The 15,249-nt window shown below is 39.2% G+C and overlaps 1 protein-coding gene across 2 annotated transcripts in view; it reads right to left on the bottom strand.

Annotated features, from left to right (window-relative positions):
• The window catches only part of LOC122813661 (nuclear factor 7, brain-like), a 351,579-nt gene that overhangs the window by 176,692 nt on the left and 159,638 nt on the right, over positions 1-15,249 (bottom strand). For both annotated transcript variants that reach the window (XM_044086103.1, XM_044086102.1), the window contains exon 3: positions 7,049-7,126. In XM_044086103.1, the coding sequence (XP_043942038.1) occupies positions 7,049-7,126 (78 nt within the window). The remainder of the gene's footprint in view (positions 1-7,048; positions 7,127-15,249) is intronic.

Below are 15,249 nucleotides of genomic sequence, written 5' to 3'. Positions count from 1 at the left end.
TGAGAACTCAAATGCTAACATTAACAAATAAAACTAAATACAATTTGACTGTTCATGGATCTCAGTACTTTAACACTACACAGGACACTGAAATACTGCTAAATACCAAAACAATAGTTGAAATAAATACATAGAGAGAGGAGACACTAAATATATAAGCTTACTTGTACAGGGACATACTCCAGGGAGACAAATAGCTGCAGTGGAAAATCAAATATGGTGCCCAGGACTTTTAAAAGCTTGGAAACACTAATTCCCGTTAGTTGGGGGGGGGGGGGGGTTAACCAGTACAGTTTACACCTAAGATGCTTGATGTACTATTGGAATAGTCCAAAAAACAATCAGCAACTTTAGCAAAGGTACATTTGTTTTTCAAAGTTCTAAGTCTGCAATATTTTATTCATTCAGCACTACAGACTGATTTATTTTAAGCCTAGATGCAAGTCAAGTAAAATAAATCAGAGAGCTCCTATTATTGTTGGTTTTTTTTGCTCTTAATTAGTCCTTTTTGAACTAATGTCACAAAATCTCACCCTGGCTATATCACGTTAAGGTTTAGATATCTGAACTGAAATATAGTTAAGAAACATTTACTTTATGGTATTTATTATCTTTTTAAAGTCTTTTCCCTTTTTAGAACTGAGAGAAGGGGTGGGGTGGAGAGTAGTCTTGCAAGTGTCAACCCTGGAAATATGCACCCTTACAGTTAAGTATAGAGGGGCAATTTTCAATTAGAGCACCTACATTAGTTTTAAGCAAAACTTTTCCTTGATTTTCTGTTAATGTGCCCCTTGTTTCAGGTATGATTTATTGTTAGAAGGGATAGTGTCCACACTTGCAGAGGTGTGTGTATGGGGGATGACCCAGTAAGACCGGATATTTTTGCAAAATTAGTTTTAAGCAAAACTTTTCCTTGATTTTCTGTTCACATGCACCCTTGTTTCATGTATGATTTATTGTTAGAAGGGATGGTGTTATTAATTGCACTAAATTAACTAATTCATCATTAATAGGCCTGGATTGTGTAATATATTTTAAACATGTTGCATTTAAGTAATATATTGTTGCAGTACCTTCTTGTATTAGTTATAGTTCTCTTTAATGTGGAATTATTCAGAAGACTTTTACTTTTGCAGAGAATTGTGCAACATTGACTTAGCATATGTTATCAGGTGGTTTAATATTTCTGATGCTCTCATAAATACCCTTCTATTTAAACTGTGCAACACATATCTTGATCAGTTTACTATTGTTTGTTTGAACGGCAAAACATTTGCCGTTCGAAACAACGAAAAGTAAACCCGAACACAAACATTCCGACCAGCCACAATGTCAACCCAAATGATCGACACATTTGAGTCAACATTCTGGCTGAAACCATTACCTGATAGCCGTATAGGAGCTGATGTAACATTCGCATACGTGTGTTCGACTATCCCATCCATTTATGTTTTGTGCACGACATTCTGATTTTCAGCAGCAGTGCTGCCGACAGACTGCCATTCGCACAAACCATAGTAAACCATCTTGATCTTATGGTATGGTGCTAGTGATCTTTATACAGTTTCATGTAGTTCATCCAAAGCTACCAACAGAGTAGATGGAGTTTATTTTTTCATGACAATAAGGGGTTTACACAGTCAATAAAGTGGCTGTAACTACAGGTGGAGGTGTGGGGCTCTCTGTGGATGAAAGTACCTTATGCACTCATTATCTGGTCATTTTAAACTGTCTTTAATCTGGATTCGCAGGACTAATGTCCATATTTGAATTAGGTTGGAATACTTTGGCTACTGTGTGTTTGTATGAAGTAAATTTGAAATATGTGACTTTGGTCATTATTATTAATTTTTTTTTTTTTGACACAGACATTTGAGAAATAAATCATGTATGATCTTAGGTGCAATCTGGAGAAACTTGAGAGGTACAGAACTATCAATGCTATTATCACCAGCAATATTATGAAAATCTAAATTCTAAATGGGGGACAGTACACAACTGGTACTTGAATGAGAAGCCACATAGATCTTCTCTGATGCATCATTTGCTACACTTCTAACAGGACAACTCCCATAGAACATACCTGAATACTGCTAGGTTGGGATTGATGCTCTACTAATTCATTCTTTGTGGTCCATGCAAATGACCTCATAATAAATATGCATGCACTGTATATCGTTGCACCACAAATACTTTATTTTTCAATAGTGGTATGCCATATCAAACATTATGGTTACAGTTTTATAGCCTGACTGCTGGCATGAGAAATAAAGTTACATCACAAATAACCTAGGTTACATGACATGTCCTTGTGTCCACTTAAAGGCAGAAGATGTCCTGGTGTAATTCATCTTTGAATGCCAGCACCAACAAAAACACTAGTATATTCTCTACTCTCCCTGATGCTCATCCTTTATCTCCTCACTGCCTATGAAAACCAGTACCACCACGGATTTCACTACCCAAAATGTCAAACAACCACCCCAGACTTCTCTTACAAGTTAGCTTACCTAACTATCCCCCACACATCCAAACCCTCATCCCCTTTATCTCATCACCCCATATAAACCTTAAAATCTAATCCAAGGGACAAGCACTACCCAAGACTTATTCATAAGTTTCTAAAGCTCATAATCAGATTTCAATATCACCTCGTTACAGATGGAGACATCCATCCCAACCCTGGCCCATCTCCATCTGGTGACATTAGCCCCTACACCAGCAACCCCTTCAATGAACTAACCCTTAATAGTCCTGCAAACGCTCTCCTGACATTTCACTTGAACATTCGAAGTATAAATAATAACACAAATGGGGGCATCCATTCCAACCCTGGCCCATCTCCACCTGGTGACAATAGCGCCTAAACTATCAATTCCCATCAATAAACTACCCCTTAACAGTCCTGCAAATGCTCTCCTGACATTTCACTTGAATATTCGAAGTATAAATAATAAAATCCCCAACCTGCATGCCCTCTTAGCAGTTCATTCCCCAGACATAATGTGTCGTACAGAAACCTGGCTTAAACGTACTACTACCGATAATGAGGTATTACCATATTACCCCCCAGGCTACAACATACACCGATTAGACCGAGCAGCTAAGAAGGGGGGGGTGGCAGTTCTTTACAAAAATACATTACGTGTTAATAGAGATCTAGTTCAATTGCCCCTATTTAATAATGCAGAAATCCTCATTACCAAACTGCAAGTTAACAATAACAAGAGTATAAATATTTTCTGTGTCTACATTCCCCCAGGCAATAAAATAAGCACTCTGGAAGATATCCTCCAATGGTTATCCACTACCAACCCCCAAGAAACCATTGTTCTTGGTGACTTTAACACTGATGCACCTACTCAGCTGAATCCTCTGTCACCCACAGAAATCTGTTTGGGTTCACACAAATAATAACCTCTCCCACTAGGATTAGTAAATCCACCAACAGGGGAAAATATCTTAGATTGGGTACTTATCAATAGCCACCCAAGCTTGTATACAGCTGGGACTCTCCCCGATGACCTAAGTGATCATTCACTAACTTATATTATTAAGCATAAGGCAGACACCCACTACAAGACTATATGCAAAACAATCAGAAATAATAAGAACTTCAATCCTACTAACTTCCTAAATTAACTTAAATCGGTCAACTGGTCAATCCTAAAAAATCTACCTTTAGATGAAGCCATAACTTTTTTTAACAATAAATTCCTGAGCATCCTTGACTCCCATGCTCCTGCACGTACTATAAAGACTAAAGCTAATACTGCTCCATGGCTCACAAAGGAAACTAAGAGAAAAATTTAACTTAGAAATATAGCCTGGACCAAATGGCGAACAACTAAAACCATTCTTGACCAAGTGACATATCTTCAACTTAGAAATGATACAAAAACACTCATTTTGCTAGACAAAAAAAAAAAAAAACTACTACCAGAACTTCCAATTTAAAGACCAAAACAATCCCCAAATTGGGCAGGTATTAACCAACTTCTTCATCCAGGTCAATCTACAACCCCAGCTCCATCAAACTACACCCATAAATCCCCAGAAACTGTTGCCACTGCCTTTAATAACTTTTTCACTGAAAATATTCAGTCCTTAGCTAACCAACTTACTCCAACACACTCTAACTCTACTACTCATACACCCACTTCTCAACCCCTTTAACTTCCAACCTGTCTCTACCACTTTTATACAATCCCTTATCACAAAATTAAAACCAGCCACCCTTTCTTCTGACCTCCTTCCTGCAGAGTACCTACAAAAAGCTGCCAACGCCATAGCATTCCCCATCTCTATCCTAATCAATAGAACACTAACTGATGGAACTATCCCCTCAATCTGGAAAATATCCCATGTTATCCCACTCCACAAAGGTGGAAGTTCAGCAGAACTGTCCAACTACAGACCCATTGCCATTCTCTCACCACTAGCCAAATTAATGGAGGCGTGCGTTCATAAGCAGCTTATGGACTATCTCAGTCAGAATAGTCTGCTTGCCAATTCTCAGCATGGCTTTAGGTCACATCACAGCACCACCTCCTCCCTCCTTTCTTTTACAAATACCATATTCCAAAATAGGATCAACAAAAGGCTATCTTCAGCCCTATTTCTAGACATGTCAAAGGCCTCAACCACAAATTACTCATCCATTCCCTAAAATCCATCTCCCTAGATAACCATGCTATTCAGTAGTTCCTGTCCTATCTGAATGGCCGACAACAGGCTGTACTATGGCAGGGCAAACTGTGCACCCTGCTACCTCTCACCCTTGGTGTACCTCAGGACTCTATTCTAGGTCCTCTACTCTTTTCTATCTTCATCAGCAATCTTCATACTGCCATCCCTGATGCAACCTGCATTCAATATGCAGACGATTCTACCCTGATCTGTATGGCCTCCTCCCCTTTAGACCTGCAAACCTTAACTCAAAACACATTTAACACAGTTGAAAATTGGCTCTCTAATCACAGTCTGTTGTTAAATCCCAACAAAACTAAACTGCTCCTCTTTACCCCTACCAGTAGATCCACCCCATTTTCCTTCTCCATAACATCCAACAATGGTACCTCTATCTCTCCTGATGACCATACTAAGCTTTTAGGAGTAATAGTGGACAATAATCTCAAATTTGACCTGCATATCAATAAAACTATAAAAACCATTAATAAGAAGCTTGGCTCATGATATAGAAGCAAACCTTTTCTAACTCCATTAGCTAGGAATGCAATCACCTGCTCTCACCTACTCTCTACCCTTCTATATGCCTCCCTCATACTCCCCAATTTGAGCAAAACTGAACTTAGTCAGCTCTATCACTGTTACAACCACACTGCCAGATTTGCCATAGGCTCAACATACAGGACACATCACTGTCAAACCTCAGTCTTCTCGGGTGGCTAGAACTGCCTAGCCTACTTCTGTTCAATCAGCTTATTGTAGCACACAAAATTCTGTACCACCCTGAAAATACTCTGGCACTCAAAAATATCATAAAGCCATACAGTAATTCAAGGCAACTACGATCATCCAATAAACTGCTGGTCCAAACCCACAAAGCCATTAACTCAGCCGGTGACTCCCTGTTTGCTAACGCCATTGGTAAAACTTGGAATTCACTCCCATCTAACCTTACCCTCGAACCTTCTTTAAGTCTCTTCAAAAAAGGCCTCAAACAGTATTTTAAAGAGCACTGGCTTTGTCCCCGTACTAACCCTGATTAATCACTACTTATTCAATACCTTATTTAAATGAATATTGTACGCGGCTCTTGCCCATAATAACTTGCTGCAACCTGTTGTTTTTGTATACTATTATACACTGTGTATATTGTGAGTACCTACTAGAGGGCTTTGTAAATATGTTTGACTCATATCTGTTATGTTCTATCTGTGTTATCTCGAGCTTTTCTCCACAGGCCTCCACTGAAAATAGACATACATCCAGTCGGACTATCCCGGTCAACAAATGTAAAACAAATAAATAAATAAATAATCTCTGCATAGTGAATACTTCGCATATCTTGTTTGGAACACACAGAAATCTGAGCAGAAAACAAAAACATGTTGGTGATTCTTGATTTAAAAAATAAGGCAAGGGGTAAAAGACTCTTTGAACTACAGTGCTAGAAAATGTTGGAAAAAGTTACATCTGAAATGTCTATCAGTGTTTAAAAAGTATAAATGATTGGTTTGGGGAAATTATCTTTTGGGCCATTGCCTCATGGAAGTGACTAGACATGATTTCTTATGAGATCCCTTAGCCAGTCCAAATACTGAAACATTCTGAAGCATCAGTTCATTCTGCCAGCATTGCTCTGATACAATACAAAGAAACATTCATACCGTCAAGATTCAACTTTACAAGTCCTATACTTAAAATTTGTGTGATAATGTTGAAAACTTTTTGAAACATACCTCATGACAATACTCCACAAATGTACAGATGTTTGCAGAATGTCCTGATTTTTTTGCATATTTTTGGTCTCTTCCTCATAAAAATTGTGTTTTCTTGGCAAATCACTGGGATGATCCAAGGATTAAAGTCACTAAATAATGACATGCATTTGAGTTTCGGACTTCATATTCTTCATTTAATACAAATTCAGTTATTCTAGCAACTGTCTAAGTTTATAAGAGGAATACTTAAAACGTGTCCCTATTTTTGGGCCTTTGCCTCCCCAATATGTCACGCTTTGTCCAGATTTCTTGCTCTAAGAGGTTGAGAGATATGCTCATGATTTTGCATATAAATAACAGTTCTTGAATAGAAATCAGTTTCACAGAGTGCCACAAAACCCTTTAAAATTCAATTCAAGTTCTATAAATTTATAATTTCTAAACTGACATCACTCTAAGTATCATTTCACTTCATATGATTTTCTAAATTACAATGACTGTTGCTGCATTCATTGTCAGCAGCAATTCTTGTACCAGAACCTTTCCTGTTATTTTATAAAAGCACTTTAGAGTGCTGCCATACACTTTCAAGCTAGATAACATGATTAGTAAGGGCAAATAAATGTCTTAAATATACTCACATAATCTAGGGTGTTTTCATTTAATATCTCATGAACTTCCTTGAGTGTTTCAGCATGTTTAATCTGGTCCAGCTGCTTCTGCATGCATAAAAGAGAAAGAAGTATTTGTATTTTGACAGGCAATTTTAGAATCTGTAAAGATGATTTCTACTTTAAAAAGTCACAACAAAAGGAAATGCAGGAGCAAAGCTATCGGCGATACCTCCTGATGCAGAAGTTAAAGAGCAATAAAAACAAATGTTGCAGAAAGCTTTACATTGACATATATCTGTTTCATACCACAAAATCACATCAACACACTCATGTTTTCATAACAATCAGAGAGTGGAGAGCTAGGCATCAACAAGTAATCATATTCTATATAGTTAGATCAGAAAAGGAGTATATTGTCTTTTAATGTAAACCGAAAAATAAGAACAAATAGCTGTAAATAACAAGTTTCTGGATTATTAAAGGGAAATACTGCTATATGGTTTCCCCCATTTAAATAACATACCATAGGACTGAAGATTATGACATCCATTGGATTCTCCCTAATCTTAAACTATATCTGTTTAATGCTGTAAAGCAAACAAGTAAAAAGAAGGCAACATATGAACAGCCAACAAGTATATAAAATATACATAGGCATAGTATTGAATATAATGACACATTCACTGCTTTGTTTTCTTACTTGGATAGGCCCAAAAGATTTTTTAGTGGGTTGACCCCAGAGCAATGTTTACGCGACTACCTCTGTCATACAATATACAATTAAAGAATGGCATTGTTGTACCTTCACCTATAAAATGTATTTTATAAACTACAAGCCGGTGTTATCTCAGCACAGTAATGCTTCCACAACTATATACTGAGTCAGACAGTTACAAAATATTGCATATATTTATCAGTGGAGATTTTCTTTCACTAGCAAACATTTTCACATCACTTGCTGTGCTTTTTTAATGTGTGCTGCATAATACATTGATACCTGTTCTTCTCTATAACACATACACCTCCCAGTCTGCATAATTTGGCGATGCAGATGGTTTGAAAAAGTGAAGTTTTTCTGTTAACTAACAACTTTTCTGACAATGTTTGCTGCAGCTAATGTGCAGCAGCCTCAAGGTTACTTAAAATAAGTAAGGTCATACAGATAGCAGAGCCCTTTACATGAAAGGTAGATGTGTGTGTGTGGTTGGAGGTCATCTTCCCCAACAAAAAGTTTTTTTTGTTTGTTTTTTTTTTTTTTTACATTTGCTGATATCAGAATCAGTAATCAGGCACCAGCAAACAGCTTTGTAATCAATTATTCATATTAGATATTTGTGTATTTTCATATGTTTTATTACATAATAAGGTTACTGCACGTAAGTGTTCTCACAGATGTGTTATAAAAAGAAGTTATGTACTTACTATAAGGTTTCATCTGTGTTGTCCATTTTCATTCTTCCTCAATGTGTGGGTTCCATTCCAATCATTGGAACTGACTTGGACATTACTACAGCTTGTGGTAACAAAAACCTCTCGAGCTTCTCCCTTACCCACAATGCACCTATCACAGTTACCTCAGATCGAGTTTGCTGACAGACAGAAGGAAATATTAATGGTAAGACTCTCATTAAGATTATGTCTGGAACCACAACTAGATACCAAATAAAATGACCAGTTAATCTCCCATTCCTCTATAAATCCAAGGGCCTGGGGGTTGGAGGGAGGGGAGTTGAGGAAGAATGAAAATGGACAACACAGATGGACGTTATGGTAAGTACATAACTTCTTTATCTGATGTTGTCAATTTTCATTCTATCCTCAATGTGTGGGACAGAGTCCCCAGCTACCTTAGATCCTGGGTGGACTCAAGGAGGGATGTTCCTGAGCACCACTGAACCAAATGATGCTCTTCCCCTGGAGGCCAGATCCTGTTTGCAATGAGTAACAAAGGTATGGGGAGAAGCCCAGGTTGCTGCTGCGCAAATATCATCCATGAAGCCTCTAGACTGGAAGACAAATCCCCAAATTGTTATTGATGAAATAAATGTAAGCAGTTAGCCATCTAGCTAAAGTCACTTTGCTCAGTCAAGAAAGAAATGGATAGTTGGTCCGACTTTCTGATATCTTTTGTCCTGTGAAGATAAAAACATAACTGTCTATGAACATCTAATAAGTGTAAGTGGTATTCATCTTTATTTGCAAATTTGGGGAAAAACACTGTCTGGTAGGTTAATGATTGATGTTGTCTTCTGCAACCACCTTAGACAGAGAGGAGAGGTTGGTTCTTAGTGCGACCCAATCCTTGTGAAAAACTAAATATGTTGGCTTGCATGACAAAGCTTGGATTTCCAAAACCCTTCTAGTGGAAGCAATGGCTACTAAGAAAACAGTTTTCCAGGACAGGAACTTAAGATCACAATTTGCTGTTGGTTCACATGGTGGTTGTGTAATAGCTTGCAACACTAAGGTTAGGTCCCAAGGAGGCATTGGATCTTTGTACAGGGAATTTAACAGAAGAGTGCCCCTCAGAAAAGCTTTACAAAGTTTGTGAGAAGCAAGGGATGAGTCATCAAATCCAATATGAAAACTGGATATAGCTACTAAATTAACTTTAATAGTAGAAGACATGGCCCTCGAATTGAAAAAAGAGGCTAAAACCTCAAGAATCCTATGAATGGGTGCTGGAAAAAGGATCAACATTATTTTGAAGTCCCCCAAAAAACAACTTTTTCCATTTACTATTGTAAAGTTTCCATCTAGGTAGTTTGTGAGAGCCCAAAAGGATTTGTCGGACAGGTGAAGAGAGTATAGACTGTCTGGCTATTAATGGAACTGGAGAAACCAAGCTGTCAGTTTGAGATTCTAGATATCTGGGTGAATTATGTCTGTTGGATGGGACAGGAGATCTGGGACCAGGTCCAGAATCCAAGGAGGGTGAATCAGATGAGGCCTAAAGAAGGGGGACCACATCTGTCGACGCCAATAATGAGCAATGAGAATTACCTTGTTCTTCAACCTAATTGCTTTCTGAAGAAACTTTGGGATTAGAGGTAACACAGGAAAGACATACAGAAGACCAAGGGGCCAACAGTGGACTAGGGCATCCCTCGGTGAGTCCTCCTGAGGGGGTATTACGGCAAAGTAGATGCTGCAGTTGTTGTTTAGGGGAGAGGTGAAAAGATCAGAGCTAGGCTGGCCCCATCAGTGAAAAATCTTTTCTGTCACTTTTGGACTGAGGGATCACTTGTAAGGCAAAAGTATGCCCCTGCTCAACTTGTCTGTTATCAAGTTGGTCTTCCCCAGAATGTGTGCTGCAATTAGAAAGTGGTTGGATAGATCTCCCACTGCCACACTCTTGGGGCATCCCGACATAAGGGGTAGGGCTTGGTTCCTCCTTGCTCGTTGATGTACAAAACTACTGACATGTCGTCCATTTGAATCACAATGGTCCCTGAAGGGTCAGCATCCTGGAATGCCTGCAGTGCTAAATGCACTGCTCTCTTCTCTAGGACACTGATATGCAAGTTGGCCTCTAAGGGGGACCAACTGCCTTGGACAGTGTTCCCCAGATAATGCCCCCTCACCCTAACTAGAAAGTGTCCGTGGTCACTGTGGCCTTGGGCTTAGAGGGGAGAAAAGGAAGGGTGGTTTTGTAGAATCTGATCCAATTGAATCCACCAACTGAGATTTGTCTTGGTGATTACAATTGGAGTAGATGCTGGGTGGTGCAGTACTGACCATTATGTTGCGAGCAGCAAAATTCTCATATGAATTCTGGCGAGAGGGACTAAAGTTATAGCTGCTGCCGTGGACCCCACGGCCTGTAGAACTAGGCATGCAGCTATTTTCTTGCTGTTGATTATCTTCATGACTTGTTTTCTGATTTTCTGTTGTCTCAATGGGGGAAGTGAAGCTATTGTTGTCTGTATTCAAAGTCGACCCTATAAACTCCAAGGTTTGTGTTGGTTCAAGGTGAGAGTTTTAGTAGTTTATGGTTATCCCCAGACAAGAACATGTCTGGAAAATCTGTTCTCTTGCTTTTAGCAGTTGATGACTGGTCGGAGTGGTAATAAGCTAGTCATCCAAGTACGGAAACACCCGGAATCCCAGCAGTCTCAAGTGAGCTGTTACTACTGCCATATACTTGGTGAACACCCTGGGGACTGTGGTGAGACCAAAGGGAAGAGCTCTGATCTGATAGTGACTGGCTCCCAGCCAGAAACAGAGAAACCTTTGGAATCACCTGTTCTTTTTTATGTGATAGTACACACCCTGAAGATCTACTGAGCACATCCAGTCATCCTTTCCAAGAATGGAGTGAATCGTGACCATCCAGAACTTTGTTGAAATTACATGTTTAAAGTACTGAGATCCAAAATTAGTCTCCAGTCCCATCTTCTTTGCACTAAAAAGAATCTTGAGTAAGTTCCAGATTCTCTCTGGTCTAGCGGGACTTCTTGGATGACTCTTTTTTTCTAGCAGTTCTTGAACTTGTGACACTGCTTGGTCCCTCTGATCAGGTGGGACATCGAGGATTCTTTTGCAAGTTGGGGGTTGAAGGGAAAATGGAATAGTATAACCTCTGAAAATGATTCCCTGCACCCAAGTATCTGATGTTATCTCTAGCCAGGCTTTCTGGTGCAGGGATAGACAATCCCCGACTGCCTCCAGAGGAAGACAATCAGGCCTCCTTTCAGGAGCATTGAAAGGGTTTATCAAAGAAGGAATCTTTGTACCCTTGATTTTGCGGACCTCATCTGCCATGAGGACAGCATTTACCATTGAAATTCCCCCCCCTGCCCCTGGAGGAACCACCTCCATATGGGTCATGAAAAGACCCTTGTGATTTTTTAACCAAATTTTCCCAGTACTCCACTGACTCCTTGAAAAGCAGTGTTGAAGAGTGGAAAAAGACACTCCCATGGCAGCAAGGGTCTTTCCATCTTTCTCAAACCTGGACAATGTTTCTTTAACTGTAGGGCCAAACAGGGATGTGCCATCAAAGGCAGCACTGGCGAATGAAGACTTGAAGAGCACCGCAAGTTCACATAAATGCATCCAGGCATGTCTCCTGATGGCCATGCCTGAACCCATTGCTCTTGCCATCCCTTTGGTCGCGTGAGAAATGAGCTTCATGGATGAGTTGGATATAGACTAAAGAGTAGACAACTGAGAGGCCACAGATTCCTGAATCTCTCCAGAGACAGATCCCGAAAGGGTATCTGAGAGCTTCTTAATCAGATCTCTCTGCAGTCTGGTGAAGTGTGCCAAGAAATTCAAAGATCGCAAGGCAAAGGTCGATGGCGCATAAACCCATTTCCCAAACTTATCCATTGCCTGTGACTCCTTGTTGTGGGGATAGATAGAGGAACTCTCCTCAGCTAGTTCTCTTTTGGGTGCCGCTGCTATGACCACAGCATCAACAGGCAAATGCTTGACCAAAATTGTTTGCCTTCCAGGGCAGTGATGATTTTCTCAGGTCTCTGGGGAATAGGTTTAATGGTGTCAGAAGCCTTCCACACCCACCAAGAGAGAGCAACTCAATGAGCTCATCAGTGAGAGGAGTTACCAAGGAGGTAGATGGGCAAGTATCAGAAGCCTGCAGATACACCAACTCCTCAGATGGATTGATGGACGTCCAATCACCTCTCTGTTTTAAAATTTCTAGGATGCCTCCAAAGGAGACATCCTCAAGAGGAGACCTTGGGGATCCTTTGTCCTCATGGAAGTTCGTGCCTTCCATGATAGATTCCTCTGGGGAATATAAGTGCTTCCTCTTACACTTCTTCTTCTTATGGACCTCCTCAGTGGGAAGATCTGGGGAAGTATCAGAAGGACAGAACATACCCATTTGGGATTCCTGACGTTTAGGTACTAGCTGTCCTTGTAGAGGGGCTGGTTGAGATTCTGAATGTAAGCATGAAAGAGAAGTAGGAAAAGACCAACTGGCTGACTGCTACAGTCATAGCTCTCTCCATAGCCTTAAAAGCTCACCCACCTAGAAAAGAGTAGGTCTGGGAACTGAGATCACCTCCCACACCGAGGAGATCACTCTTGAAGCACAAGCTGGAGCCGAGCTGATCTGTGCTAAAGGTCTGAGTTGTAGAGCGGGTTCCGACAACACTGGAGTTGACTCCAGCCCCTCAGAACCTGCAGGGCAGATCTGGCCTCGAGAGGTCTCTGGCTCTGAATGAGACAAAGAGCTGAGAGCAATAACCGTTCCCAAAGACAGAAATATCTTCGGATCCGATACAGACGACACCAGAAAGGTCGGAACTGAAGACTCTAATCTTGAGTAAAGTCAGAGGAGGAAGTACAGATAGAGTAGTAGAAGAATGAAATTCTTGACCTGTTGAGGTAGGAACTGAGGTAGATCCTGTCAATCCTTGTGCTTACAATATCTTTCTCACCAGTCTATCCACATCATCTTCTGTTAAGACATCTAGAGGAATGGGCAGACACTGTAGGGGGTGATTTTGGCCTCTCTAGAAATGGGGATGCAAGTCTATCCGGTAAAGGATCAAATGAAGAAGAATAAGTAGTTATTGTTTTTCCGCTCAACAAGCAAATTGAGCAGTCCTCCTGAAGATGAAGAGAGCCAAACAGTGAACACACAGAGAATGCATGTCAGAAATGGTATTCTGTGGCCACGTTTCTGACAAAGCTTAAACCCAGCAGGAGTTTTCTCTTTTTCTGCCACACACATGCAACACTAAAGAAAATAGTACACCAAGGACTTTTTTTTTTGGTGGAAAGAAAAGGTTAGTAAAAAAAGATTAAAGCTCTATCAACGATGATAGAAAGGCAACACAAAGTGTAGGAGAAAGATATCAGCAATGATATCAAGAATATAATTAACTGTACGGAAAGGAAAAAAAAGGAAAGTAAAGTTAAACGTTAAATGGGTAAGGGATTTATAAAAAGACAGAAAAATAGAACATAGCAATCAAGCGTAAGAGCTAAATGGAAATGATTCAAAACTTCACTAAGAGACAAGAAAAATATAAAGAAATGACTTATCTGCACCAGAGCAACTGGCACGGAGATCTGGGGTAACTGTGGTAGGGGCATTATGGCTAAGGTAGAACCTCAAGAGTTTTTTGGTTACCACAAGCTGTAATAACGACTGAGTGAGTTCCAAGGATCGGAACTGAACCCACACATTGAGGACAGAATGAAAATTGACATCAGATCTGTGGTATTATATATTAACTAGAAACATATTTTAATACTATTTTGATGGGCATACTTTGTCTACTCACACCCAAGCATTACTCCTTTATTTGTCAGATCAGACTAAGATTTTATATATATATGTATATATATATATATATATATATATATATATATATATATATATATATATAGATATATATATATATATGTATATATATATATATATATATATATATATATATATATATATATATATTTAGGTTCACTTTATAACATCGAAATACTGAAATGTCGAATTTCAGTATCTCGAATTTATAAAGTCGAATGTTAAAAATCGCGAACGTTCATAATCGCGAATTTGACATATGTCGAAAATATGTCGAATTCGTGGTTATGAAGTTACGCTATGTAATGTCCGGGTTTGTGTTTTGTTGGAGCGCGGTGCCATGTTTGGATGTAGGTGTTATGTCAGGTAAGTGAGTGTTTTGTAAGGGGTTTGAGTGGGAGTTAGAGTGTGTGTGAGGGATTGGAGAATGTGCGTGTGTGAGTGAGCTTTTGTGTTGTGTTTGTGCGATCTCGTAGTTAGTATATATAATATAGTATGTATAATATAGTTAGTATATATAAGTAGAGGGGGTGTGGGGGGCTGTGTGTGTGAGTTGTGTATGTGTGTTGTTTTTTTGTTTATGTTGTGATGTGGGTGTTGTGTTGTATGTTTAGTGTAGTGTGTGCGGTATTTTCGGTTATGTGGTTTCGGTTTTGTTTGTCGGTGTTTTGTGGATTCGGTTTTATAGTCTCGAGATACTGAAATTCGATATTTCAGCATTTCGAGGTTATAAAGTGAATCTATATATATATATATATATATATATATATATATATATATATATATATATTTATATATATATATATATATATATATATATATATATAGTGCTGTTTCCCACTAAAACAAGAGATGACTGCATTCATAACACATCCACATTTACAAATGTCTCATGTAGTGAACAATCCAGAATTAATGATGTGTTTGTCAATGCCCAACTAAGAGG

The sequence above is a fragment of the Protopterus annectens genome, chromosome 10.part0 (genome assembly GCF_019279795.1).
Source record: "Protopterus annectens isolate FY-2018-M chromosome 10.part0, PAN1.0, whole genome shotgun sequence".
Lineage (NCBI taxonomy): Eukaryota > Metazoa > Chordata > Ceratodontiformes > Protopteridae > Protopterus > Protopterus annectens.
Note: the sequence above shows the minus strand (reverse complement) of the source record. Positions and strands in the feature narration are given on the sequence as shown.